General features: G+C 48.3%; 1 protein-coding gene across 4 annotated transcripts in view; it reads right to left on the reverse strand.

Moving 5' to 3' along the window:
- PMEPA1 (prostate transmembrane protein, androgen induced 1) overlaps positions 1-25668 on the reverse strand; it is a 51960-nt gene that overhangs the window by 19564 nt on the left and 6728 nt on the right. For 2 of the 4 annotated variants that reach the window (XM_064168046.1, XM_064168045.1), the window contains exon 2: positions 15799-15837. The exons of 1 other annotated variant lie outside the window; for it this stretch is intronic. In XM_064168046.1, coding sequence (XP_064024116.1) covers positions 15799-15837 — 39 coding nt within the window. Of the gene's footprint in view, positions 1-15798; positions 15838-16714; positions 16878-25668 lie in introns of those variants that run through there. One more of the 4 variants, XM_064168048.1, reaches the window with a different exon arrangement.

The raw sequence follows: 25668 nt of genomic DNA on the forward strand, positions 1-25668 counted from the left end.
CTCTTCGATGAACTCGGTCCCTGCTGGGACCACAGAAGCAGCACAGGCCTTGGCACAGGAATGAAGCTGAAGAGTTCACCAGCACAGGGTGCAATTACTGGGCACAAATCTACTGGCACCAATGGGAAACCCACAGCACAGAGCACCCAAGTCTGCTACCCAGCAACCAGCTCCTGGGCAAAAGCATGCCTCCTGTGGGATGGCAGCAGGGTACCTGTCAATGCTGTGCACAAGGTTAGGAGACGCTTGAAGAAAGCAGAGCTGAGAGAAGTATCCTGTGTTCTGTCTCTAGAGCCCTTGCTCCAACTGTGAAGCAGCACTTTCCACTCCTTGCATGCACAGCCACTTCATGGAGTGCCTGTGGTTATTTATGGAGCCTGCCTCACGTGGGTGACTCAGCACCATGATTCAACAGATTCCAGCAGAGAGTCCACAACGACACAGAGTGGCACAGCTCAGTGGGGACTGTCCCAAGGCAGTGCCCACTGAGAGGCATCAGCCTCCAGCAGAGCCCCTGGGAACTAGGGTCAGTTGGGCCACGTCTGGTTGTGAAGTTTATGAAACCTGTAAATGAATTGCTGCCTACCACCACGTAAACATGGTGGCACTATAATGTCACACTGCACGTCCTGGCTTCTTCTGCAATCCTTGGGGACCAAGGATTTAGGGGAAGTTCAACTCACTGGGATGCTTTGTCCTCCACAGACACATCCCAGAAAGTAAGGTCTCTACTGAAAAACACACACAGAGCCCTTCCAGATACAGCAAAATTAAACATGAATTAAAAGTGTTCACCAGTATGCAGTGAGCACTTTCATCCTCGATTTTCCATTAACACCTCCAATATCCACAGAGCTGCCCCAGCTGTATGACTCAGAGAAAGATGCAACAGAGATGTGCACGGCCCTGACTGCAGTTCCCTCTCTTCCCAGTTTTCTCATCTTTACATCCACCCCCACCCTTGGACATCTTCTGTTTGAACAAGTTCCTTGTAGCCCTTGATGGCAGCACTCCAGTTACCTAAAAAAGCATGTAAAAGGCATCAATAAGGGTACAGCTACTCTTTAACTGAGCACATGCAGGAACACGGTGTGGAGAAATTCAAGTCCAAATCAGGCTGGTACCGGCAATAATTTGAAGCTTGAAACTGAAGAACATTCATGCAACCTTCCTCTCTCTCTGTGATTCCCCAAATTCTGCACTTTCAAGCTTTGTGGGAGACCAAGCAGGGATCTGAATGAGCCAAGAACAGCTTCAGGCCAGTAACCTAAAAGGCATTCTCCATAATGCTCCTCAAAAAGCAAATGGAAAACAAGTCTTGGAATAGGGGCAGACCAAGATTCTCCTCTTCCACCACCAGTAAGTGCTAGCAGGACCCAAACGCTGGGCTGCTTCACCAGCATTCTGCTCAGCTGCTGGCCCAGAGGTCCCTGTCTGCTCCTCTATGCACTCAGGGGTTTTGACAGGCAGAAGGACATGATCCAGCATCTTCAACAGACCTGGGCTGCTGTCTTCTCACGAAACTTATTGCCAGTGGGTAGGCAGGGACACTGTCCTAAACTAGAAGTGATGGGTCTGACTTTCAGCCATTCTCAGCACCCACATCTCCAGCTGAAGGCAGCAGCAAGGCCAGGGGCTTGGGCACCAGTACGCTGTAAGAGGAGGAGGAGAGACACCCTTATCCATTCTGTCAGCTACTTGACAGCTCAACTGGCTCCTCTCCCCAGTCTTCACGGACATTTCAGAGCACCACAGCTCCAGCAGTGCCCAGAGGCACCATCGAGGACAAGGAGACACATAAGGACAGTCCTTGCTATGAACAGCTGAGAGCCTACTGCTACCTTGCATGCCCAAATAATTAGGGCAAAAAACAAGTCCTAATCACTTTTGGAAAATGAGAGCTGAGGACACCCTGTACTGCCTTGCCTTGCACATTCTAACACACTGTCTTTTGCAAGAGAAGAGCTGTTAAGGCCAGAGCTGACACTACTGAGCTGGTCTGCAGTAGGCTTGGATTAAAGCAGGGTCCACAGAGGTAGCCTGAATTCTCCCCAGTCCTCACACTCGGTACAGCGCTGCCTGCCCCAAAAGCTTGCATTTGTGCCTGCCAGCTGTGAGCACACTTCTGGAGAGCAGGGGATGGACGTTACAGCAAAATTCAGTCACACTCTGGCTCAGCATGTAGCTCCCTGGAAGGACCCGAGAGTTAAACTCAGAAGGATCAAGTCCAGCCAAAGTGTGGTCATGATGCCAGATGCTCATCAAAGTAAAAAGGATGTGGGTTAGGCAATGTGGCCAAAGAGTGGACCTCATTTTTTTCTATTCAAGGCTAAAGAATGTGAATTTGAGAAGAGTTGTCTGAGTCCAGTCACCTTTCCAAGCCATGACTTTAGTGGAGAATACTCATAACCCCTCTGTGAGCAGCAGAAGGGGCTTGGACTGCAGCATCCCACAGGAAAGGCAGCAGAGTCAGCACTGGGACCATCTATGCTCTCAGGCCCTCACCCTCCCCTGTTCACATATGTAGCATAGAAGAAAATACCCTGGCACTACACAGGCCAGTGCAAGCAGCTCTGCCCTGGCGCATCCTTCCCAGGCCTCCTTGGAAAAGGGATATGCCCATTATGCTAAACACTACATTTGAACTGCTCTAATTTAAGGAAGAACCAAAACAGCTCCAGGCAACAGCTGGAATCCACAGCTGCCAGACAGGGTGCAGCACCAAACACTGCTCCTGGTTTAGACGCCATTTAATCCACCAGATGCCAAGCTCCACTTGTTAAAGAGACCAATGTTCTCCCTCTCGGAGCCTGTGGATGAGGAAGAAAAGATGAAAGAACAAAGAACTTCAGATGGCAGATTACTCAGCCTCTGCTGTTTGTCTGTTAGGTCATCTTAGAAACAATCAGTCCAAAGTCATTACTGCACCATTTGTGCACGAGCATCTGCTACATTTCTCTCCTAAACACAACCTCCATAAAGCAACATAGGAAGGGCCCATCGGATTGTCAACAATTCTGTTTGGTTACAAAGAAGCACCAGGAGTACTGGAGATAGACACAGAATATGACCTTGATATTGCCACTGCTGGCACTCAGCAGATCTTGGAGTTGCAGCAACAATACCAAGGCATCAAAAGAGGCAGGATCAAGCAGGATAGCTGAGAAGAGCCCATTGTATTTGGTCCTGATGCATGCATCAGCAGCATTGCTCACAGCTAAACTGCATTTCCACATTCACCATAGCTGGTCCTGATGTAGCAAGCAGAAATAATGTTGTGTGAGCCAGTGATAGCAGGCTGAGTGCAGGACAGGAGGGCAGAGAGCAAAGTGAGACCCAGAAAAGCCTGTTAGAGAACAAACGTTGCTAGAAGATGGGTGATGGGGCTCCAAGAAGTCATGTTCATACTGTCAATCGTTGGACCAGTACTGTGCATTTAACACAGATTATTCTCTTCATTTGTTACTCCAGGTAATCAAGCACCACCATCCTCTGAGTTATGGAAAACAACACAGACTCATCCTGCACCCCCTATCCCCATTTTTGTTTGTTTTAAAGGCAATGGCCCCATTTCTTCCACAGAAGCATTGGATTGTTTGGGTCTCAGAAAATACACTAGTCCTTTGAAAACGGGTTCAGTGACGTGATCAGGCCAGGTCCTGTGCTCTAGGAGGGGCTAGCACAGCCATGGTGGCAGCTGTGGAGCAGGACGTGCATGCAGGGATCAGAAAGGCAGGACCAGCACTGCAGCACTCCACTTTTACGTGAGAGCTGGGGTCAGCATCTCCTTCAGCTGGGACACCTCCCAGCTCTGAGCACAGACCTGTCAACTGGAGATTAGAGAAACTTCTAAGGACATTAACCAGCTCCCTGTGAGCAATGAGAACAGCAAGGTTCTTTGGGATGGTCAGACTCTAAAATCTTGCACATGACAACCCCTTCCCTCCAGTTTTGTGCCTGCTTCTCTCACCCTCCCCTCTTCCAGGATTTTGAGACAAGGTATTTTGCACAGTAAGCCTGATCCCAGCCTACTGAGATGGCTGGAAAGAGCACATTGCTTTTGAAGTTCCTCTCAAAGGTAAGGACAGCTAAACTGGATTAAAAGAAGAAAGTAATTTTGATTTTGCACTTAAAAGATAGGTAAATTTGCTTGTTCACGAGAAAATGTTGAGTGAGGCTCATGGCCCCATCATGCTGGGAACAACCAGCACATCCCCTGCTCCCCAAGAATCAGGACAATGGCATCAGGCCTGGACAATGTCTGGGGCAGGGCCAAAAGCAGAATGTCACCACCCCCTTCAACACAAGCATCCAGAGAGGGCCATAGAAGAGCTTACCATTTGCAATCATAAGCAGCATGGAACATAAAAAAAAACACCTACCAAAAAAAAGGAGATCAAAAACAGAGCAGGCAATGTGGATCAAACCCTGCCAGCTGACCCTGAAAGGCCCAAGAGGTTTTGTTTGTCAGGGGTATTTCTATGGCTAGTAAAAATAAACACATTAATAAATAAGTGTTTTCATATACCCTGGAAACACTCCTGATCAATATGTGGCTTGCTACCATCGAGGCTTTTTTTCCTTCCACCCAGCAGAAACTCATGACAAAGGAAAGCACATCTCGTTTTTGAACTTAGCTATAAATACTTTTGCTAACTGCCATTTAGGAATTTCATTTCCTGCTTGAGCAAGTCCTGTTGAAAGAGGCAATTACCAAATTTGTTTCTAGTTATAGAAATAGATGTTTGTCACTGCCCACATCTGTTTCAACAGACAAATTGCCAGTCGCGGACGCTCCAAGGAGAGCAAGTGCTCCATCCAGGGAGGGCTTTGCCACCTCTCCAAAAAGCTAACAGCAATTACAGGGATTGGGTTTCCAACTCCAGCTTTGTCTGAGCCCTGTCTCCCGCTGCAGTGGAGCTGCCTCACACCGACGAGCACCTGCAGCTTCACCGTCGGCCACAGCCACCTGCACCACGTCACCCAGGGCACACCACTGACAGCTGACAGCAGTGCTGTGGCCTGCTCCCTCCTCCTGCTGCTGCCGAGACACTAAGGAATATGCAGCATTTCATCAGTCACCAGACCCACCAAAGCAAGGCAACTTCAATTCAGCAAGTCACGAGGATCCAGTACACTGCATTTGTTGTGTACACAGAAAGGAAGGCAGCAGCAAAGCTTTCTCGCCACCAAAATGGTGAGACGGCACAGGCTGTGCTGCTCTGTGTGGGACAGTCCCCTGCAAAACAGCCAGTGGTGACAATGCATGGGTGCAGAGATGGAGGTGTAAGGCTGTCATCAGCCTGGGCCATAGCCTATCTGGGCTGGATGCTGTGCTGCCTATATATTTTACTGGGTGTCTCGACTCAAGTTTCCTCCCTGTTCACTTCGCTCTACCCCGATCATGTTCAGAAAGTTTCCATTTCCACTTATTTCTGGGAAAACCATTCATCAGCCAATTCACAACACACTCAGCTACGGCCCTGACGCAGTACCTGCAGCTCAGGTGCCCCAGTGCCAGTACCCACCCCTAGAACAGTACCCAGAAAGTAAGTCCTGTGAGACCAGTGCTTGAGCAGGGACACCGGGACAAGCAGCAACACCCATGCCTCCAAGCCACAAGCACCACACCCATCAAGACATATCCAGGGCCTGGCTTAGGGATGAAGCCATGGAACACCCCGAGCTGTGGCTGGGGACCCTCTGTTACTCCAACATTTTTCCTGTGTCAGTCAGCAGGGCTCCCATCACCCTGCCTGGCTGATGAAGCCTTGAGGAGCCCATCGGCATTTGGGAGTGGTGCCAGGACCTCACCATGCCCTTGTCTCAAAGCCACAGTGCTGCAGCTCCCTGGTGGGCCCCGGGCAGCGGTGCCACGGGGGCTGCCCCAACACACAGCCTGCAGACGGGTGTTGAAACACAGATTGAGCAAGTTGGCCAAAGCCACACAGGTCACGGCAGGGCTGGAATTGCGACCGGATTTCCTCAGCCCCGTCTAGGGCTGAGCAGGACTCTTCTCTGGCTCCTCTCTTCCCTATTATTTCGCAGCTTTTGCTTACAACGGGAGCGACCCTTCACAAGTTAAGTCACTCCCATGGAACAGTGTTAAGTTACAGCCATAATAGTGCACTGCAGAAGCCCAGGCAGGCACACTGCACTTGGTCGCTCCAAGATTCAAGTTCATTTCTTGGGCTGGCCTGAACACCACCAGATGGGAGCGAATGCATGCACATACTCTCACACAGAGATGTGAAATAAAATGTTATATTTATATACACACACAGCAGAGCGAATGGAGGAGGTGAGCAAAACCACCTCAAATCTGACAAAATCAAAGGTAGTAAATTTACTTCCACTCAGCTGCAGCCTGAGAAAGGTTTTAACTCCCACAGCAGATATGCTGGAAGGTCCAAGTTCTTGTTGCAGCGTTTTGCATGTGTGAGTTTTTAGGGATGCATAAAGAGAAGCTGCTGCCCATGCACAGCCCAGCAGTGACGGGTACGGGAGAATAGGGCTGGGTTCCCATGGCCACCCTTCACCCGGCGGAAGGCGCCCAGCCTCCCCCATCCCCTGGCACATCTGCCTCCCTCCTGCCCGCCTCATTGTCCCCAGCACCCCCGTCCCGTCCCCAGATGGCAGATTGATGACATGGGGTGGCGGAGCCGAGCCGACCCCCGAGGTCAGCCCCGACAATGGGTTTTCGGGGCGGCTGGAGGGAAGAGGCCGCGGGGGCGAGGAGGAGCCCCGCGGCTGCCCCATCCCCTGACGGCAGCGATTTCGAGCCCGGCCCTTCCTGCCGCCTGGGCGGGCACCTGCCCGCGACCGGGGCCGCTCGCCGGGGCCGGGAAGGGAGCGGCAGCTGCCCCCGCACCGGGGCAGAGGACGAGGAAGGGGGGAAGAGCAGAGGGGAGGATTATCCATGGACACTGCCTGTCCCCTTTTCACTGAATTTAACAATAAAGCAGTAGCTATAGCAACGGGGTTAATTAATGCACCCATTTACATAACTAAAACTCCGAACCCATTCAAACCTCGCTGATACTTTCATTCTTAAACCTGGCCTCCAAGGCTGTGCTCTGATGGGGAACCCAAGCACACATGGCCATACCCACCTACTGCTACGCTCGCAGAGATGCAGGTACAGGCAGGACACGGCACAGACACAACCTGCAAAGAGCCAACCTCTCGGCCGCGGGTCCTACAGCCTGCCCTGCCGGCGGGCTCCAAAAGCCATTTGCTCCACATACCTTTAGTCCCCTCCCCGAAAGCTTTTGGCATTTGCATAGAAGCCTGGAAAAAAAAATAAAAAAGAAAGAAAAATGGGGACTGAAGTGTCCTTCAACAAATCAAACAGATGAAAAAATGATTTTCAGAGGTGGAGGAGTAAGCACATTCCAAGACAGAGGGGGTAAGGAGATAGGCAATGTAAAGGTTTCAGACTATCGTATAACCAGAGGGGGAAATGTCTTCTCACCACAAACATGCATCTGCATGATGTCTAGACAGTCATAAAAAGGGCAATTAAAGTACTGCAGGCTGCAGTAAGCTAATGTCTCCTCTCCCAGTCTAAACAGTTGAAGCATACTGTACTAACTTCGAAAAAAAACACAGGAGAAAGACAAGTTTGCAAGGAAAAATGTTTTGAAAATCAGTTTTAAATAAGCCAGTAAATTAATTCAACCTTGTCAAATCTTTGCCTTATAACATATCAAATATTCCGCCTGCGTCCTGTCTAGACTGCGATAACAAAGGGCATTTAAAGCCCTGCAAGATGCGCTGACAGAGTAGCCATTTAAAGATGCAGTATTGCTTTCTCCATCTAAAACGATTTGTCAGATGGAGTTAAAATGAAAATGTTAAGTAATCACTCTGGTTCACAACCGTTTCAAAAGAAAAAAAAAGAAAAACACCACACCAAAACCACAAAACCCCCATAGCTCGTAGATATAAATCCCACTAAAAAAAAATCATTCCAGTGTAGCATTCCGGTGAGATTTGTTTGGCAGGGTTGTTTTCTTGAGGGTTTTTTTTTATGGCATTTGATTTTTCACAATGTATTTTGTTAATCTGAGATGCCACCAGCTTTCTGCAGCACATGCATATTTCTAAATAGGAGAGTTATTACGTTTGGAAATGCCAGCTCCAAGTACCAATTGGTGTATTGATAGGAAATGATGACCCGTGGAGAGACACCACTATAACTCCAAGGGTTAACACTGAAGAGCATTTTTTTTTCTAATTTTAATTTACTTGAAAGCAAAAGAATAAGTGCATGCACATGAGATAAGCTGGCCTAGCTCCATCACAGATACAGTTCAGTCTGGACAGTCCTCAGGAGAGAAAGAAAAGTTAAAGCCAACCGCATGGGTGTGCACAGCATGGGGTGGCTTCTTGTGTCTGGGGTTTTTTGGTTTGTTTGGTTCGGTTGGCTTTCCTTAGTGAAAGAAAAGCTCTCTAAAAAAAAAAAAAACAGAACCAGATATAATCCATCCTAAGACAAGAAACACTCCCTTGCCTTCCTGAGCATTATCTGCTCCTGGAGAACCAAAATCGCAAAAATAGACATGCAAAAGAGCAGATCTGGCTTAACAGGATGGATAACGCTGCCCACAGTGGAGCAAAGGCCCCTACAGCTACCCTACCTGCAGCAGCCCAACATCAGACAGGCTTTTAAAGACTTTTGTGTTATGACATGGCATAAAAAGATGCCTCTGGCAAGGGAGGGGTACTGGGTCTGACCACACTGCACAGCCACTTCTATAGGGGAAGACATGGTAGGGAATTATCCCTGAGAGTTCAAAACCAGGCTGAGTGTAGTATCTGCTCCTCACTGTATAGCATCCCACCCCACCCCCCCTCATTCACACCTCCCTCTGTCTCCCCACCCTTGTTTCTTAATTATTATTTTAATAAGACTGTTTCCAGCTTCACTGTTCATTCCGCAATAGCCCAAGGGCTACAACTGTTCATTAGACAGAGCTTCTGCTTTAATTGCACTGACACAGATGTGTAGGTTATCTGGAAGAAAGTACTAAAGTGAGCAGTAAGGAATGGGGCTAGATACTTTTCTTCCTTTATGGAGAGTTTAACTTAACATTACCTCCCCCCACACCCTATACAAGCTGCATCATTTGGTAGATTGCGGGTTTATAGAGCAATTAGCTCCAAATTGGTCACAGTGCCACAGGTGCACTCTGCTCCCCATGCTGCACTAGGACTTCTGCAGAGGTAAAAAGTGCAGGCTGCCGACATGATGCTGGAGGGGCCTGGCACCACCTGACCCACCCGGGTCTGCAGCACAACCCCTCCACAAATGCATGGAACAGAGCTCCACATAAGTCCTGCTGTCCCTGGAGAGAAGCAAGAGGCTGTCACTGCCCAGCTGACATGCTCCCCACCACCACCAGCAGGGTGGCCCGTGTTCCCCAGGTAGCACAAGTCAATGACTTGTCAAGAATGGAATTATCCAAGACCAAGATCATCAATAAAACCAGTTCAAGGCTTGATGTGACCCTAACTTGTAGGTTTTAACGCAAGAATAAAACAAGGTCCCTGACGAACGCTCAGCTGCAAACACCCCACGTGTTGTGCTGTCATAGCTTTTGGTGACTCCAGAATCACTACCCCTGAGTAAGGCCAAAGAAGCATCAAACCCCAGCAGGCCAATGCCCAGCAGCTGATGCAGCTGGGCAGCAGGCCCCTTTGGTCACTCCTTGCTCTCTGCAAAGAGGTAAATCACCAGACACAGGGGAAAAAAAAAAGTCATCACTGCTGCTCAACAGCATCCAGGCTTTGTACCCGCCACGGCTGTGCAGCTGTCAAATCAGCCATGGAGTTTACATGAACTTCCTCTGCAATTCATGTTGGTGAGAGCCAGACACATAACAGCCTTGGATTCACAGAGAAAGAGCTGCCAGTGTTATTTCTATTTAAAACCTCTATTTGAGCTTCATAGACTCATTCTTCACACATAATACACATGCACATACGCACAAAACGAAGAAGCGAGCCAGATCCAGAAGCAATGCACTTCACCAAGAGCAATTTCAGGTTTTGGCTCACTGTTATTATTTAATAGATTTTAATTCAATAATAAAAATTATCGACTTGCCTTTTTTAATGCCTTCTTGCCAGGAAAGGGGGGATGGCGTGGGGGGTTGGGGTGGAAATCGCTATCAACTTCCTAAACCATTCCCACCTTCTCCTCACCTCCCTGGCAAGGGGCTGCTCTCCTGAATTGCAGCACAAGGCACCCTGAGGCTCTGACAGAGCAGTCAGCCAGCCAAGGTGACCTGGAGAGGGAGGTAAAAGCAGATGCACATCAAGGGTTCAAGTGCCATCCTGGCTTGCATCAGGAATGGTGTTGTCAGCAGGAGCAGGGAGGTCATTCTGGCCCTGTACTCTGCACTCATTAGACCACACCTTGAGTACTGTGTTCAGTTCTGGGCCCTCCAGTTTAGGAGGGACATTGAGATGCTTGAGTGTGTCCAGAGAAGGGCGACGAGGCTGGGGAGAGGCCTTGAGCACAAGCCCTACAAGGAGAGGCTGAGGGAGCTGGGATTGTTTAGCCTGGAGAAGAGGAGGCTCAGGGGTGACCTTATTGCTGTCTACAACTACCTGAGGGGTGGTTGTGGCCAGGAGGAGGTTGCTCTCTTCTCTCAGGTGGCCAGCACCAGAACGAGAGGACGCAGCCTCAGGCTGCGCCAGGGGAAATTTAGGCTCGAGGTGAGGAGAAAGTTCTTCACTGAGAGAGTCATTGGGCACTGGAATGGGCTGCCTGGGGAGGTGGTGGAGTCGCCGTCCCTGGAGCTGTTCAAGGCAGGATTGGACGTGGCACTTGGTGCCATGGTCTAGCCTTGAGCTCTGTGGTGAAGGGTTGGACTTGATGATCTATGAGGTCTCTTCCAACCTTGGTGATACTGTGATAATATGTCTAAAAGCCATTTAAAAAGTCTCCTTCAGAAGAACTCATCTTTGGTTTAAAGCGGTGGTGAGGGGGAATCCCAAATGCTTCATCTCAAACAGGTCTGCACTAAGGGGAAAAAACCTTCCCTTTGTTGCTAGGGGACTTACTTGCTTTCTATCTGCTGAAAACCTTTACAAAACCTCAAGACTGAAGCACATAGTACTAAAAATCAGGAGACAGAGCACATCAGTTCCATCCTTCATTTTTAAGTACTTTGCTCAGGCCCAACTTCATTTTGTATCTTGGTCCTCGATGCTTTCTGGCAGTCTGCTCCAGACTTACTGGCAAGGGCTAAAAGGCTTCTATTTAGCTTGTGTCAGCTGAGCATCTGTGCCTCCAAGAACTGGAGTGGGGGTGATCCCGGCTGCATTTCAAAAGCACATTTCTTTTTGGGAACTGCCACAGTAATTTTAAATCTCAGTATGTTTGGGTAGCAGGGTGACTCCCTCCAGAAGGGTCCCCCGCTGCAGTCCTGAGCGCAGCATCCAGTTCTGGGAAGGATTCCTGACCAGCGGAGGGAAAGGGAGCTGGGAACGCTCCCTAACCTGTGACCCTGACAACAAAAGGCAGGGAGAATGTCTAGACCTCCAGTCTGACGGGGAGTGAAGGCAAGTATTGTGCTGCCAGCACACAGGGGCTGCCTCAGACAAGGCAGGCACACAGACGCTGCGGGACGGGAGCAGTGATGCAAACCCCAGCTGCAGCGACCAACAGCATCGCCCCCAAAACACACCGGGGTGCTGAGGGAGGGAGGGAGGGAACAGGGCCACGCACAAGCCCACCCTTCTCGCCCGCACAGGGTCTGGCAGCAGCTTTCAGCGTAACTCCCAGCTCCCAGTGCAGCTAGATTGAGTGGAGATAAAAGTGATTATCAGATTTCCAGTCTGACTGGTCTGGAGCTTCCCTCTACCTTCAGGTAACGTCACACAAACCATCCTCTCACGCCCAAATCCAACCACCCTGTAACTCCAGCTCTGTGCAGATCCCCAACAGCAGAGAGCAAAAAACTATGATCCTTTCACAAAGCCTTTATTTTTTGTTCTGTCTGTTGCAGCTAAAAGGGGACAAACCAAGATGGTCTCCCTCCACCAAACCCAAAAATCAAGACCCATCGCTACCATAAATTTCTTGTGTGACCCTGATAAAGTCCCCTGGCTTCTCACTGCTGTAGGTGCCCACACATAAAACTACAAATACCCTAAATAAATACTGCAGCTAACAGCAGCTTACTGCCAGGGAACTGCACGAAGAGAAAATGAAAGACCTATTAAAAGCCCTCCTTCATCTCTGCCAGAAAGAAAACACTCTTACCCAGTACTTAAAAAGATGCATTAAAGGGGAGAGAGCAGAAGGGGTTTAAGGACATCCCTGGCAGAGCAGCATGGGGAAGCATTCCAGGACAGCTGACCCTTGGAACAAGGTTTTTCCCAGGGTACTCCCACGCCCCGGCTGTGCCCTTAGCTGCGCCTTGGCCATGCCACCAGACAGTGGGAGCAGAGCCTGCCCCAGGCACTCCCTGCAGAGAAGAGCGCTGGTCTCACAGTGAAACAAGCTGCCTCGCAGATCAGGACTTTGGCAAAACAAAAATCATTAGTCTCATCCTTCCAAAGGAAAGTTAACTGCCTCTCAGAAACCGAGTTTTCTGCCAGATGACATGCTTCAACCCAGCCAGAGAGATGGTGAAACCAGAGGGTTTCATGCACAGAGGTGGTGGCACTGGTGCACTACCATCCTGGGCAAAACTCACACAAGACCTGCAACCAACAGCCACCTCCACCAGCTGGCTGGAAACACTCGAACCTTCTACCACCCTACAGCTGGACTCTCAGAGTTACACCTGAGCCAAGCAAAACCAGCCCCACTAGCTGAGACAGTTTATATAACCATTAAAAGTCCATTCCCTTCTGATGAGTGGTGAATGGTGATGGTGAATAAACTGAATTCAGAGCAAGAGAGGAGTATTATTACCCTGGTAACCACCTGATGCCAATCCATCACCACCACAGTCTACTACATCCACATCAGTCTACCTGAAAACTTGGTGAGGGATAGGAACTTTCTTTTCCCCCTGCCTCCATCACTTCCTACCCCATTTCCAAAACACCATCTCTCCTGCATCAACTCCTTCAGGTCCCTAAGGCTACCCAGGCACCACTACTGCCGGCAGAGCTTGGAGTTCAGCAGGACACTGTTTGATGGCACCAAGGTGAGATGCCACGTGCCACATACCTGCAGTCTCAGCAAGGTCCTGGCCAAACTTCCTTGTAGCTAGGCACCTGCCATGGCAGCAGCTCATCTTCTAACAACTGTGTGTGATCTATTTTTGGCATGTATGCACAGGGAGGCAGAGATCCTACACGGGGATTGTATCAGTAGAGTGCAGCTATGGAAACAAGCCCATTTAGACTAATATAACAAAATCCTCAAACCCACAGTAATAAAGAACAGTGCATATGGGCATTTTCACAGGGCAGGGCTGCAGCTAATACAGAGCATTACCCAGCTTCTGGAACACGGGAGGTCTGTCTGTCCACTGCGACACAATTTGCCCAAACCTCTTATCTGTAGACCACACTTTTTATGCAAGTTACGTATTTTGCTGTGTGAATATTGTTTTGTGGAGACCCTGCCCTTTGATTTGAAAGAGCTCACAGACTAAACCTCTCCTAAACTGGACGCCCTCCTTGAAGAGAGCATCTCCTGTTCACCTTACATATCCATTCCCAGTCACTCTCTGAGAGCTGATACAAAAGCCAGTAGAAATTGCAGCACCTCTTTTTGCTCCCTGTGGGGAAGACAGCAGCACCTGACCATGTCCCAGCACACAACTCTGGGTAGAGGCTGCAGCTCAGCCCAACTGATCCCCACTCAGCAGGCAAGCGGTCCACAAGTCATCTACAGAAATTCCAGAGTCTGGCATCCACAGCAGAGACATCAAGGAGTTACCAGGATGATGCTGGAACAGTTTAAACCCCCCCAAACCCCAACAAAAGCTATACTTTCCTTGAGCGGGTCTTGAGTAGTGCTTCCTGCCCAGGGTTTGTGTTTTCACCCATTGTGTGCAGGGCTTTAGCCCAGGCAGCATGGTGATGGACGAGGGCATCTCTGGGGTCCCAGCTCTATGGACAGCACCAGGGCACTCCAGGAGGAAGTGGGTGGTGGAACAGCCACGCTGGAGCTGAAGACAAGGACCCAGACAACAAAGGCGAGACAAAAAGCCATCCAACAGAGGCAGCCGTGTCTGGCAGGTTGCAGCTTTCAGAGGCCCAGGGAGACTTTGCAGACATGCACTGTAGTCCGCCAACACAGCTCCTTGCTGGGTGCACAAATTAAACTAGCAGCAAGATCACCACACTCCAAATGCTATCTGTTTAGTAAATTCCCAAAGAGTACAGGAGCAAGCAACTGGAGACTGCAGGAAACAGTTCTACAGCAACAACAACAAAAAGGTATTTAATTTTCTTAGAAAACCCTGTCTTTGCACTTGCATCTTTGCCTCCCTCACAAGGCACAAACATACACACAAGATGGGACGAGGAAGACCAGGGAAGGCAGGAAGAGCAGCACATCAAGAACACATCCCTGCTCACGTGCTTTCCTCACTCACACGTCAAGAAAACAGCAAACATCTTTTGCTGGAGTACAAACTGTCTGAGCTACGCTGCCTGGAGCAGCGAGACGCTGGGGCTTAGCTGCTGAGATCTGCCACCCAAAGTGTTAACACGAAATAACATAACAAAATCACTAACTGCTGCAGGACAGTTTCCCTACAGACTGCAGCATCTCAGCACCAGGGCTGTCTGCCCCAGGAGCTCCGGCTGTTCATGGCCTTGGGCTCCTGTGGCCCCTGCCTGGTATGGACAGCAGCAGCAACACTGCTGAGGGGGTCTGGTGATATCTTAAAGCTTTATTTTACAAGCAAGAACTATTTTCCTGTGCCATCAGGCTCAAAATAAACTAACTGAAATACTTCTCCTTTTTTGTTATTTTAGATTCTGACTTTTACTAATACATGCTTGATAAAAGCCTAATGAGTGATTTATAGATATTGTAAGCAAGTTAAAGATATAAGCATGGTTACAGCCAAGGTCATAAGCCCTACTCACTTCCTAGGCTCTAAAATAATTGATTTGCTGTTTATGAAAATCATTTATTCACCACTTCATACTGGTTATTCCCCAGCAGGCTCGGAACATCACATTTCAGCAAAGGTAGCTTTCCTTTTGAGGGACTCTCATAAACTCAATTCTAAACAGAGGGTGACCCACAAATGCTACAATGTTTTTTCGAATGAGAAAATGCCCTTTTGCAAACAGATTCAGCTCAAAACCAACAAGCCTGGTTCAACAGGGTTCCCAATGCCTGCTTTTGTCTGCCCTGAACACAGGCACCTGCTGCCACACTTAACAGAAGTCCAACATGCCATGACTTAAAAAGATTCAGGTTGTCAAACTACTTTCACAAAATACAGCGAATGTTTTTCCCTCTGTGTAATGCTGCTCTTTAGTTTGCCAGAGTAAGAGCAAATGGAAGAGTACATCCAGCTTTTGAAGATGTTTCTACGTTGAACAGCAGAAGAACAAACGCCCATTCAGGATTACCAAAGTGCAGACAGCTACTGATAGACAAAAGAACCCCAAGTTTGCACAATCAGCCTCTGAAGACACTGTTGCATCCCCCTCCCTGTACCCCAAACAACAGGTACCCGCTGCTCTCAGGGCAGTGCAACATTCTGTCAAGCATGTAACTGGGGTGTTTATAGTACAGCAGCTGCAATCATGCAATCAGCCTTCATAATTAGATCTTGGCAACTCTTGAAATACTTCACTTACCCAATTTACCTGGAAAGGTGCGACCTAAACATTCAGTGCCTGGGGACATTTGAAAGAAAAACAGAAAGCATCCGTCAGTGATGGGAGTCACCTCCAACACACCCCAGCTCCCCTCTTGGGGACTCACTCTTTAAAAGCTCCCCCTGAAGCCAACCATGGTTGCTACCTGCACCCAAGCCTACCACCTCCACAGCAGCCAGGAGAACCAAATGCCATACAAGCTGGGTCTCACCACTCCCAGTAGTGACCCCATATGCTTTTCCCACACCAGAAGTTGTGGCATGAGGTCCCATGCCACTGCACTGTCTTCCTCAGGACTGCTCTCCTCCAGCACTCACGGCCAACTTGCTCAACAACATGCCAAAGCCTTAGGAAGGCTCATAAAGTTTTTGGAACCCCAGAGACCTCGCCAACACATCCAATGGTGCCAGACTGCTGTCCATGGCCCTGGGCAGCACTGTGCACTTCAAGGTGCCATTGGCCTACTTGTGATGTACTGTCTTCTTTGCAAGCACATGTAGCTGACCCTTGATAAAAGCTCAGGATTTCCCCATACCCCATCCCCAGCGCAGGGGACAGAAGGTGTAGGGAGCTGAAGGAGAAGACTCAGAGTCAAATCTTGTCCCAGAGCCCCAGATGCAATGCCCAGCAGATGTATTTTCAAGTGAGGAACAGCACAACAAGGTTTGGAATAAAGACAACTGGTGACGTCTGTTTGATCCACCCGTGAGCAGTGCTTCACTATCTGCAAAACCGATGGGACCCAGATCCCTCTGACCTCACCAGCACAACGCCAGCGCTCCACAGGCTGCATCCGCGGCCAACTGGGCAGGCAGGCTGCAGAACCACAGAGGATTTCCCGGAGGAAATCAGAACTGTCTCTCACCGATAACGGTTAATTGGTGCTAATTAGCACCTGTAACAGTCTGGTGCCAAAAGGAGCCCTCCTGGCCCATCAAAGTGGCCTTTAACCCGAGAGCAGGAAGGCTCCTGGCCAGCGGTCACACCAAGCCAAGGCTGCCGCACCTCCCGCACTCGCACCGCTGCTCCTCCCTCCGCTCCCAACGCCCCAGCCGCCAGTGGAGCAGGGAGGTTCAATGGCTTCTATTAACACATCGTTCCTCCCAAACAAAGCTTTAAATAGTTACTTTCCATGCACCTGATAGGACAGAGATAAGCAATTATTTCACCCCAGGAAACGATTAGGGGTCAAAGACTTGCTGGAGTGTGTCCATAGAAGGGCGATGAAGCCGGCGAAGAGACTGTACAATGAGTCCTAGGAGGAGCAGTTGAGTAACCCAGAAACCGGGGCTGTTTAGGCTGAAGAAAGCTGAGAGAAGACCTCCTCACGCTCTACAACCACAAAAGAAGGTTATAGAGAAGTTTGGGTTGGTCTGTTCTCTCAAAAGCGACAGGACAAGAAAACAGCCTCAAGTAGTGCCAGGGGAGGTTTAGGTTGGTTATTAGAAGAAACTTCTTTCCTAAAAAGGTCAATCCGTGGAACAGGCTGCCCAGAGAAGTGGTGGAGTGCCCATCCCCATAGCTGTTTAGAAGATGTGCAGGTGTGGTGCTTAGGTACATACTTTAGTGGTGGACTTGGCTGTTCTGGGTTAATCACTGGAGTAAATTTTAAAGGTCTTTTCCAACCTAAACAGTTCTATGACTCCATGATTCTAAATTACTGCAACAGCTAAATAGCTTGGGATCCGCAGGCTTGGAGTCAGCTCACTGATTTTAAAGTCAGGCTGATTTGGACGAGCAAGCTCAGACGTGGAAAATCAATGCTTTGTGTGCAGGAGGCATTCAAAAGTGACCATGCAAGCATGCAGCATCATCCTCATTCACATGGGCAGCTGAGAGCCTCCGCACGCCTGTCCCACCAGGGTCCCGCTGGAAGTGGCAGCAACACGGACTGTGATGGGAAGAAAAGAAAGGAATTCTGCTGAGCCAGCGTCAGTGTGGCAACAGGCTGTGACCTCCTCCTTGCTCTTCTGCACACAGCTCACTGCACAGAGCCCCGACAAGGGTAGAAGGCTGAAAGTGGAGGCTGAAAAAAGGAGCAGGAGGCCAAAACGGGTGTATGAGACTGAAACAGACAAAGTAGAAGCCTTGCAAAAAGCTGAGGCAAAAAAGCAATAAGAGGCCAAAGGAAAAGTAGAGCCTGAGGAAAACTGGAGGATAAAAAGGCTTGGGAGGTCCAACGAGTGTGGGAGTCTAAAGGAAAGTCAGAGGTTGAGAAAAATAGCCTCCATGCCTGCAGCTGCTCAGGATCAGTTGTTCCCCATTTAAATTTCCAGGAGGGTAGAAAGCAGCAGCTCTCCCCCAAGTCCTGCCCCACAGCACAGGCAGTGCCCTGCCAGTGTCGGGCCCCTGCCCAGCCCAGGCACGGCACAACGTCCTGCGCACACACAGGCACACTGCTCCAGCACAGGATGTGTCACCCAAGATATTTTGGCAATGGCCTGGGATGTGTGGGAGAAGTGAGCCTGAACCCTCTGAAGTTGGGTGGGATTGTGGGATGCAGCTTCTCCCCTGGCTCTCACATGCTCACACTCGGCCCTTCCGCTTAGCTGTTCATTTTGCCAACTTTACAAATGCAAATTGAGAATTTGCTTTAAGTCTGACCAGATCCACACACAGCTCTCCTCCCTTCCTCCACAATCAGCAGCAGGGAAGAGATACAGGAGTGGCTGAACAGCCGGTGCATATTCCCTGTGGATCAGTGCCCGGAGCCCTTCTGCAGCCTCAGTCCTGCCAGACGACTCCATGTGAAGGGTGGCTCACGCTGTCTGCCTACCAGCAGTGGCAGCAAGGAACCAGTAATTATACTGGCTGGACCAGCACCTGCTAGTGGTTTTGTCTTACACTGTTTGTGCAACCAAATAGGCTGCCAAGAAAACAAAGATGTACTTAGTCTAAACAGGTGAAAACACGAAACAGGGACTGGAGCTGTCGCGTTTGTTTCATGACGCCTGTGCACAACACATGCTGGAAAATGAGTTTTGGTTTAGTTAGCAAGAAGGCTTCAAAAGTAGGTAGAAGCACTGCATGCACTGCAAGGAGGAGCAGACATGAGGATTGCCCATCCTCAGAGCCCAGCTCCTGGATCTAGCCTCACACTGTGGTGCAGAGCACAACGATGTTCTTTGCCAGGCTGCAATACCAGCACCAAAAAGGCTTGGTTTGTCAGCACCACAGCCAGCAAAGTCCAGCTAAACTGGATGCCCCACATAAGACGTGGCAGTCCTCACCCAGCACTGCCTGGAGATCAGAGCTGCTCCAAAAAACAATGAGTCCTAGCAGGAAACTGGACCCCCATGTAGTGTTTCTCACTCAACAGCAAGGTAAGAAGGGGAGAATGAATACCCCAAAGGACAAAGAATGAAGACCCTGAAGAAGTATTTGGGCCACCCTCAGCCTTCACTGCCTTCCTGCAAGGAAAGACAGCCAGGAAAGTTCCTAACTGCACCAGGTCACACTCAAGACACTCTCCCCCATGGGCAGATGGAGTTTATTGTAGATGATTAGTCCTGGAATAAAAACATCAGCCCCACCTCTCACAGCCTGTTTACTGAAAGCCACTAAACATTAAACAGAGGCAAAAAAATGTGTATCCCAGCAACATCTGGAATCCTTCTGAACAAAAAATTAAAAATCACACCCTATTCTTTTTGAGAAAGAAAAGTGATTATATAGAATTATAATGCTGGAAGAAGATGGAGAAGAGAGCAGAGATTTTCTGTGAAATGCTGTTTGGACAACTAAAAAGGATAGTTTCAAAGAAGCACCAAAGCCTATCTCAGCTTTTTCTGCCCTGCCTCACAGTGCCAAGCTTTCATCCCAAGTGTTGGTTAAGACACTCTTAGGAAGCCAACAGAGTTTTTTACATTCTTGCAAAACACTTAGTGAGCTAGAAAGAAAACCAGCTCCAAGTCCTAACTGGTTGAAGATATACCAAATACTTTTATTTTAATTCCTGCCAACAAGATTTAGAGGAGCCTTGCTTTCTATAGAGAAAAGCTACTTGAGGAGCAGCTTTGCAAAGGAGGATGGGTCAATCTTTACCCAAGAGAGTCGGTCTCTCCAGACTGAAGAATGGAAAGGCTCTAAATATAGAAACAGGAAAGGCTATCTGGATTAATATGAGGATGCAAGGTCAGAATGTGACATACGCCGCTTCCTCAGCCTCCCAATCCCAGAACGGCTGGGTGACAGCCTACAGCATCACCTGGCTCCAGCCTCAACCGGGGAAGCCTTGGAAGCCCCTCCAGCCTTCCCAAGGCGGGAAGCAGAGCAGTCACTCTCATGCCAAACCCAAAGAATTGCCTCCAGCTACTAAGTTACTCAACGACTTAAACTAACTGCATTGATCAGGATGGAAAACAAAGCTGCAGCTCTTGGAATGTGCACAGTTAGGAGGGCACAGCTGCAAGAGTTCTGCATTTTTCATCTGCAAGTAGTTACAACCATAGTAAGAGCTGCCTCTTCCCCTGCCCATCCCTGACAGCGTGCGCTGCAGGGAGAGACCAAAGGGCAAACGGGGGAGAGGAAGCTGCTGCCCAGTCACCTTTCAAAAGCAGAGCCTCAGCAAATGACAGCTATGTCCAATGTTGCAAATGAGGGCAAGGCTGTTACTAGAACAAGTCTTATTACTGTGGCTCCTCAGCCCCCATCTCTTTAGCCACGCATGGACTGGATGCAGGATTTCATCAGGACATTAAACTCAGAAGCTGTAAAATCACTGTGCAAAAAACCAATTATACCTATTTTCGTAACAGCCAATTTAAGCTTGTATTTAGGTCCCCTCACATACCCCTATGTTACATAAAGCAATTCTTCCACTTGAAATGTAGCGTTCTAAAGGCTATTTTGCTTAATTTAATAGATGCTTAACGTGGGTCTGCAAATCTCTAGATGCGTAACCAAGGAAGACACATGGCTGCAAGATACAGCATGATCTCTTCCTGAGCAAACAGAAAGAACAGGAGAGGATGAAAAGCATCTCCAGACCCGTGAGCCTGCTGTGACTGGAGTGCACTTGTGGTCTGAAGAGCAGCAAAACCTCACGGTCAGGTCAAAAGAGAAAAAAACCGATCATCAGCAGGCAGCTGTTAACCCACTCGAGACCAGCCAGAACTCTGCTGCTGCACAGCAGGACGGACCCTTCCCTGCCTGCATAACCACATTAGCTGAACTGAGCCCACTCAGGCATGCTTCCCTCGCATTTGAAAGAGCTACTTTCTGAGCTTAATTAAATGCAGTCATCTTTTTTCTTTTTCCCCTCTCCCAAAAAAAAAAAAATAGCTGCACTAATAAAAAGCTCATAGTGAATCTATTAGGTTGAGGCTGTCCATTACATTTATAGCTCCTTACAATTCAGGCCTGGATGGCAAGTCAGTGACGCTGAGAAGTATTTATCAAGAAAACCCATGAGACTGATGAGGATTAAAAGCTATCAGTAAGGCAGAATATGTTTGTAACCTGATAGTTTGCTCTGTGCCTTGCTCAGAGCATGCAGGACCCCCATCGGAGACCTCTGCTCCTTCTCTCTATTCTTAAGCCCACCTCTGGCACACAGCCGGATGGACAATCATCATCAGCACTCACAGCAACAGCTGAAAAAGAAACCATTTGTATGGACTGCTATGAAAGTCACATCGGAGAAACAGAAAACACTCCTCATGTTACACATCGGTGATCAGCACCATTAAGTGCTACACACCTCATATGAGCATCTGCACATGCTGGACAGGGGAACAATGAGCTCTCCATCTTCCAATTCAAGCAAGGTCCCTCTGCAGTAATTTAAGTGCAACAAGTAAAAGTGACATTTGTGTTTGTTATATGGGAAGTTATTGCAATTTAAGACAATTTTCACTATGAATGGTATGAAGCAAGTGTCCATAAATCACAGTGTTCCCTAATGTCCTAAAAGCAGCACCTAATGGGCAAGGGTACTTCCAGAGCTCAGTGCCAAAAAGCCTAACCTCTGTATGGTCCTCTAAGTTACTGAAGCTGAGAGACCACTCTTGGTAAGGTGTGATAATGGTGGAAAGAATGAAAAAACACCACCAAAAGAGCAAGATCTGCTCTTCTAGGAAAGCAGCCAAGACATCTGCCTTCAGTGATGCCTTTGCAGCCCATGTCAGTCTGGAGGGCACTGATGTTTTCTGACTCTTAAGGAGTCAGGCATCATTGCACTGATACTTTTAAAGAGCACATGGAAATCCAGCCTGGTTTTGAGCATGCACCAAGCCCATTTCTGGGTCACTTAAGCTGCCAAGCTGTGAGTTTCATCCCTGTGACTCTAGCAGCCAGCCTGTGCCCTCAGCACCAAAGGAAACACAGCATGGGTAGGTGCAGGAGGCTGCAGCACAGCTTTGCTTTGGGGAGTACCTTTAGATTTTTAAGAAATAATAATATTAATCATGATATTAAACAGAAATCACTAAGAGGGAGAATTTCCCAGCTCACAGCAGATCCACCAGCAAGCAGCTGCAGCAAGCAGCTTCCCTGGGATTCCTCAGCAGCTGAAGCCACGGGTGCATGGCACGTGGATGGAGCAGGCAACAAGCAGATTCGGGAGGACAGTTTAGAGACTCAGGCTTGGAAATGTTAGTCTTAACACTCAGTGGTTAGACGTCTTTTGGGAATGCATCCAAATGGCACTGCTTCCTTCCCACTTGCCCTGCAGGTAAATCTAGCATGTGGCTTACACAATCTGTTGACTTAAATAAAGCAAGGGCAGAAGAAGAAAGCTGTTCAGACATCAGGAGAGGCTCATCAGTCCTCTGGGCAAAAGTCTGGGTCACTTCCCTCTCCACAGCATACGTGGTGTGTCAGCCAGGGCCCCATCTCCCTTCGTGAGAGCACATGCAGCAAAGGTGCAGCAGAAATGGTCACGGTGTTCCAAACGTCAGTAAAAGGACAACAACAACAACACGTTGCCAAATCCTTCCATATTTTTGGCCAGCATTGATGCTTAAATTCAATTTACAGAAATCTGAGTCCATGAGCCCCGTGCACCAGTCAAGTCCTTTGAAATCAAACACACCCGAGCCACAGTGACCACAGGAGTCCCCAGGGCTCAGGCAGCCGCTTCCAAACCTCACGGCACTGGTCCAATTGTGCCTCCACAGTAACACTCATCCATACTGCAGACATGGGACGTTTCTGAAGCACTCTGAGTCCACCGTGTGCTCTGCAAGTACAAAATCTGGCTGGACACTTGTTACTCAGGTGCATGCAAGACTGACAAGCAGATAGGCACTGGCAGTAAGTGGTCCAGGGCAAGCCCACCAGCTGCCTCATTCATACACCTCAGAGGCGCTTCTTGCTCCTGCTATTTTCTGTTGCTAGTTTCAAACTCCATCCTTCTCACGATCAACTCGGGCACCTAAGCCCCAGACACGGGGTCTGGCTCCAGGGCTTGCCAGCAGAGCAGGAGGAACCGCCTCCCCCAAAGTTAAAGACTAAAGCTTGAACAAAATTAACTGACATGGCTACGGCAGAGCTGGTGTGTCATCGGAGTTAATTCTCACAGTTAGTGAAATGGATGCAAGTAGGGGAAGGCTACCTTGTAAGATGCAGGTCTTCTCTCTGAGAAGTGTTCAAGATGCATTTGGAAGGAAAACTGACTCACCTGGCCAGCACCGTCTCTACTAAGATGTTACACAACCATTCTGTCTGGTGTGCAAATGAGAAACCCTGCCTCTGATCGTCAATGGCACGTTAATTAACTATTAGGTCAAATTCTGCGTATAAAGCATGTAATGACTGAGGTCAGCAACAGCAAAGAGCAGACCTGGTTACTAGAAAGACTAGAAAGTTAACAGCTAAATCTAAGGAAGGTAAAAGAGCCTACCATAGCAGTTATGATGGTGAGCTCCTTAGGAGGCATCTCTCCTATCAGACCTATGCTAACACTTAAACAGGACATAGTGTCGTGATCTTCGGCAATGAGCAGATGTGGTTTTGAGTAATGGTTAGCGTTACTTAACCAGTTACATTCACTAATGTAATTGACACCTATTCCATCATCCTTAATACACCCACTTCTTTCTCCGATACCATAAATAGATTAGAAAAGTTTCTGCAGATGGCCATGACCCCATTTGTTTGTGCACTTAGCCATGTATGAATCACTCTTGGCTTGTAGCAGCACTCTGGAATTACTGAAAGATAACTAGTCGGCACAGACACCAATAAATGAATCATGCTTTCCACAAGACCAAACCTTTGGGCTTTTACAGACTCCAATTACAAAGTAAGAAGAAAAGAACAAAGAAATTACTCAGTCTATTTGCACAAAGTCATGCAGAGTTGATTCATAGTTTTACAGAATTATTACTGACAATCATTTGTAGAGGTTTAGAGTAACAAATCAGCTACTTTACATATTGGACAGAATCAAGAGATGGAACAAAAATCACCAAACCATGTCCTGCCTATATTCTTGAAAAGTAGCACTGATTTTTGTGCAAGTATCAGTACATTCCAAGCCTGAGGGTTAGCCATCTTTCATTCTCCGTGGCTAAATTCTGCTTTGTTGGGTTGCTTGAGCCAAGTTTGCAGATGTGGGGAATCCTACTGCACTCCTGCTATAGTGCACAAATCTCAAGCAAGCAGACTGTCACAGGCACAACTCCTCAGCACTGCAGGCACAAGCAGGGTCTCATGAACGACCAGAGAACTGCCATGTGCAAAGGCATTTGCCTTTCTACATGCACATTTTTGAACGTGAAAAATTAGCCAGGCAGAGGCATTTTATTAAAGATGTGTGTGAAACTGAATACACCAAACACAAACGAATGAACCCCTTGAAATCCACGAACACAGACAACTTACGAGGCACATTTCAAATGATTTGTAAGGTATATTTATGCAACACCACAGCCTGTGACAACACTAACACACACCACATCTGAAAAACGCACCCTCTTCTAGATAGAGCATACACCTGGTCATCCATCAATGAGAAACTGGAAGTCTGAGTACTTGGAGAAAAAAAGAGATACTGCACTGATTACAATCTTAGAGATGCTACCTTGCTGTATATAGTGAGAAAGTGTAGTGTTAAGCTTAAAAAAAGTTAAAAAATCTAAAGGTGGTGGTGAACTTGGTGCTGACTTGAGCCTGCAATACACACCAGTGAACTCACAGCTTGTAGCACCTCTGAGTGTCACAGCCACACAGCTTCACATGCTCCAAGTCTGCATCTTGCACCACAGATGTACTGAATGACAAGGAGAGTGTCCACCTGAACAAAGCCACTGACAACTTGGAAAAGAACATAAGTTAAATAAATGCATACACAATGCTACTTGTCTGAGGCCTTCCAGGAATTCTACTTTTACATGTAATTGAAGACCCAACTTCATAGGTAATTTGGCTTGCAAATGAAACCTGTGGTCTTCTATACACCATCCAAACTTGGTCCACAAGCAGACAGCTGACAGCCTGGTAGAACTTGGAGTCATGGCTCAGGCAAAGTCAAAAACAGCATCAGAAGAGCTACCATGCAGCTCTCAATCAAACTGGGAAAACTTACTTGTCCTCACCCTTAAGGCTGCTCATTTGACAAGAGAAGTATAAATGCTATCCCAAACAGGCTATGGGAAGGAAAGATTCTATGCAAGATTTAAACAAAAGCCTTAATAAACATTCCCAGTTCCTATCCTCTTTCCTACTCTACCCATCTACATTCACGCAGCAAGCTCTCTTGTATAAGAAAACCTAGGTGACAGCCACCTCCTCCATCCAATGAGACTTCATCTGAGGATGCTCTGTAGATAGAAGGGGAAGAAAACGCTCCCAATAGCACCACTAAAGCAGCACCAGGTTATCTTTAGAAAGCTTGAGCCACCAGAA

Source organism: Pogoniulus pusillus, chromosome 29, assembly GCF_015220805.1.
Source record: "Pogoniulus pusillus isolate bPogPus1 chromosome 29, bPogPus1.pri, whole genome shotgun sequence".
Classification (NCBI taxonomy): domain Eukaryota; kingdom Metazoa; phylum Chordata; class Aves; order Piciformes; family Lybiidae; genus Pogoniulus; species Pogoniulus pusillus.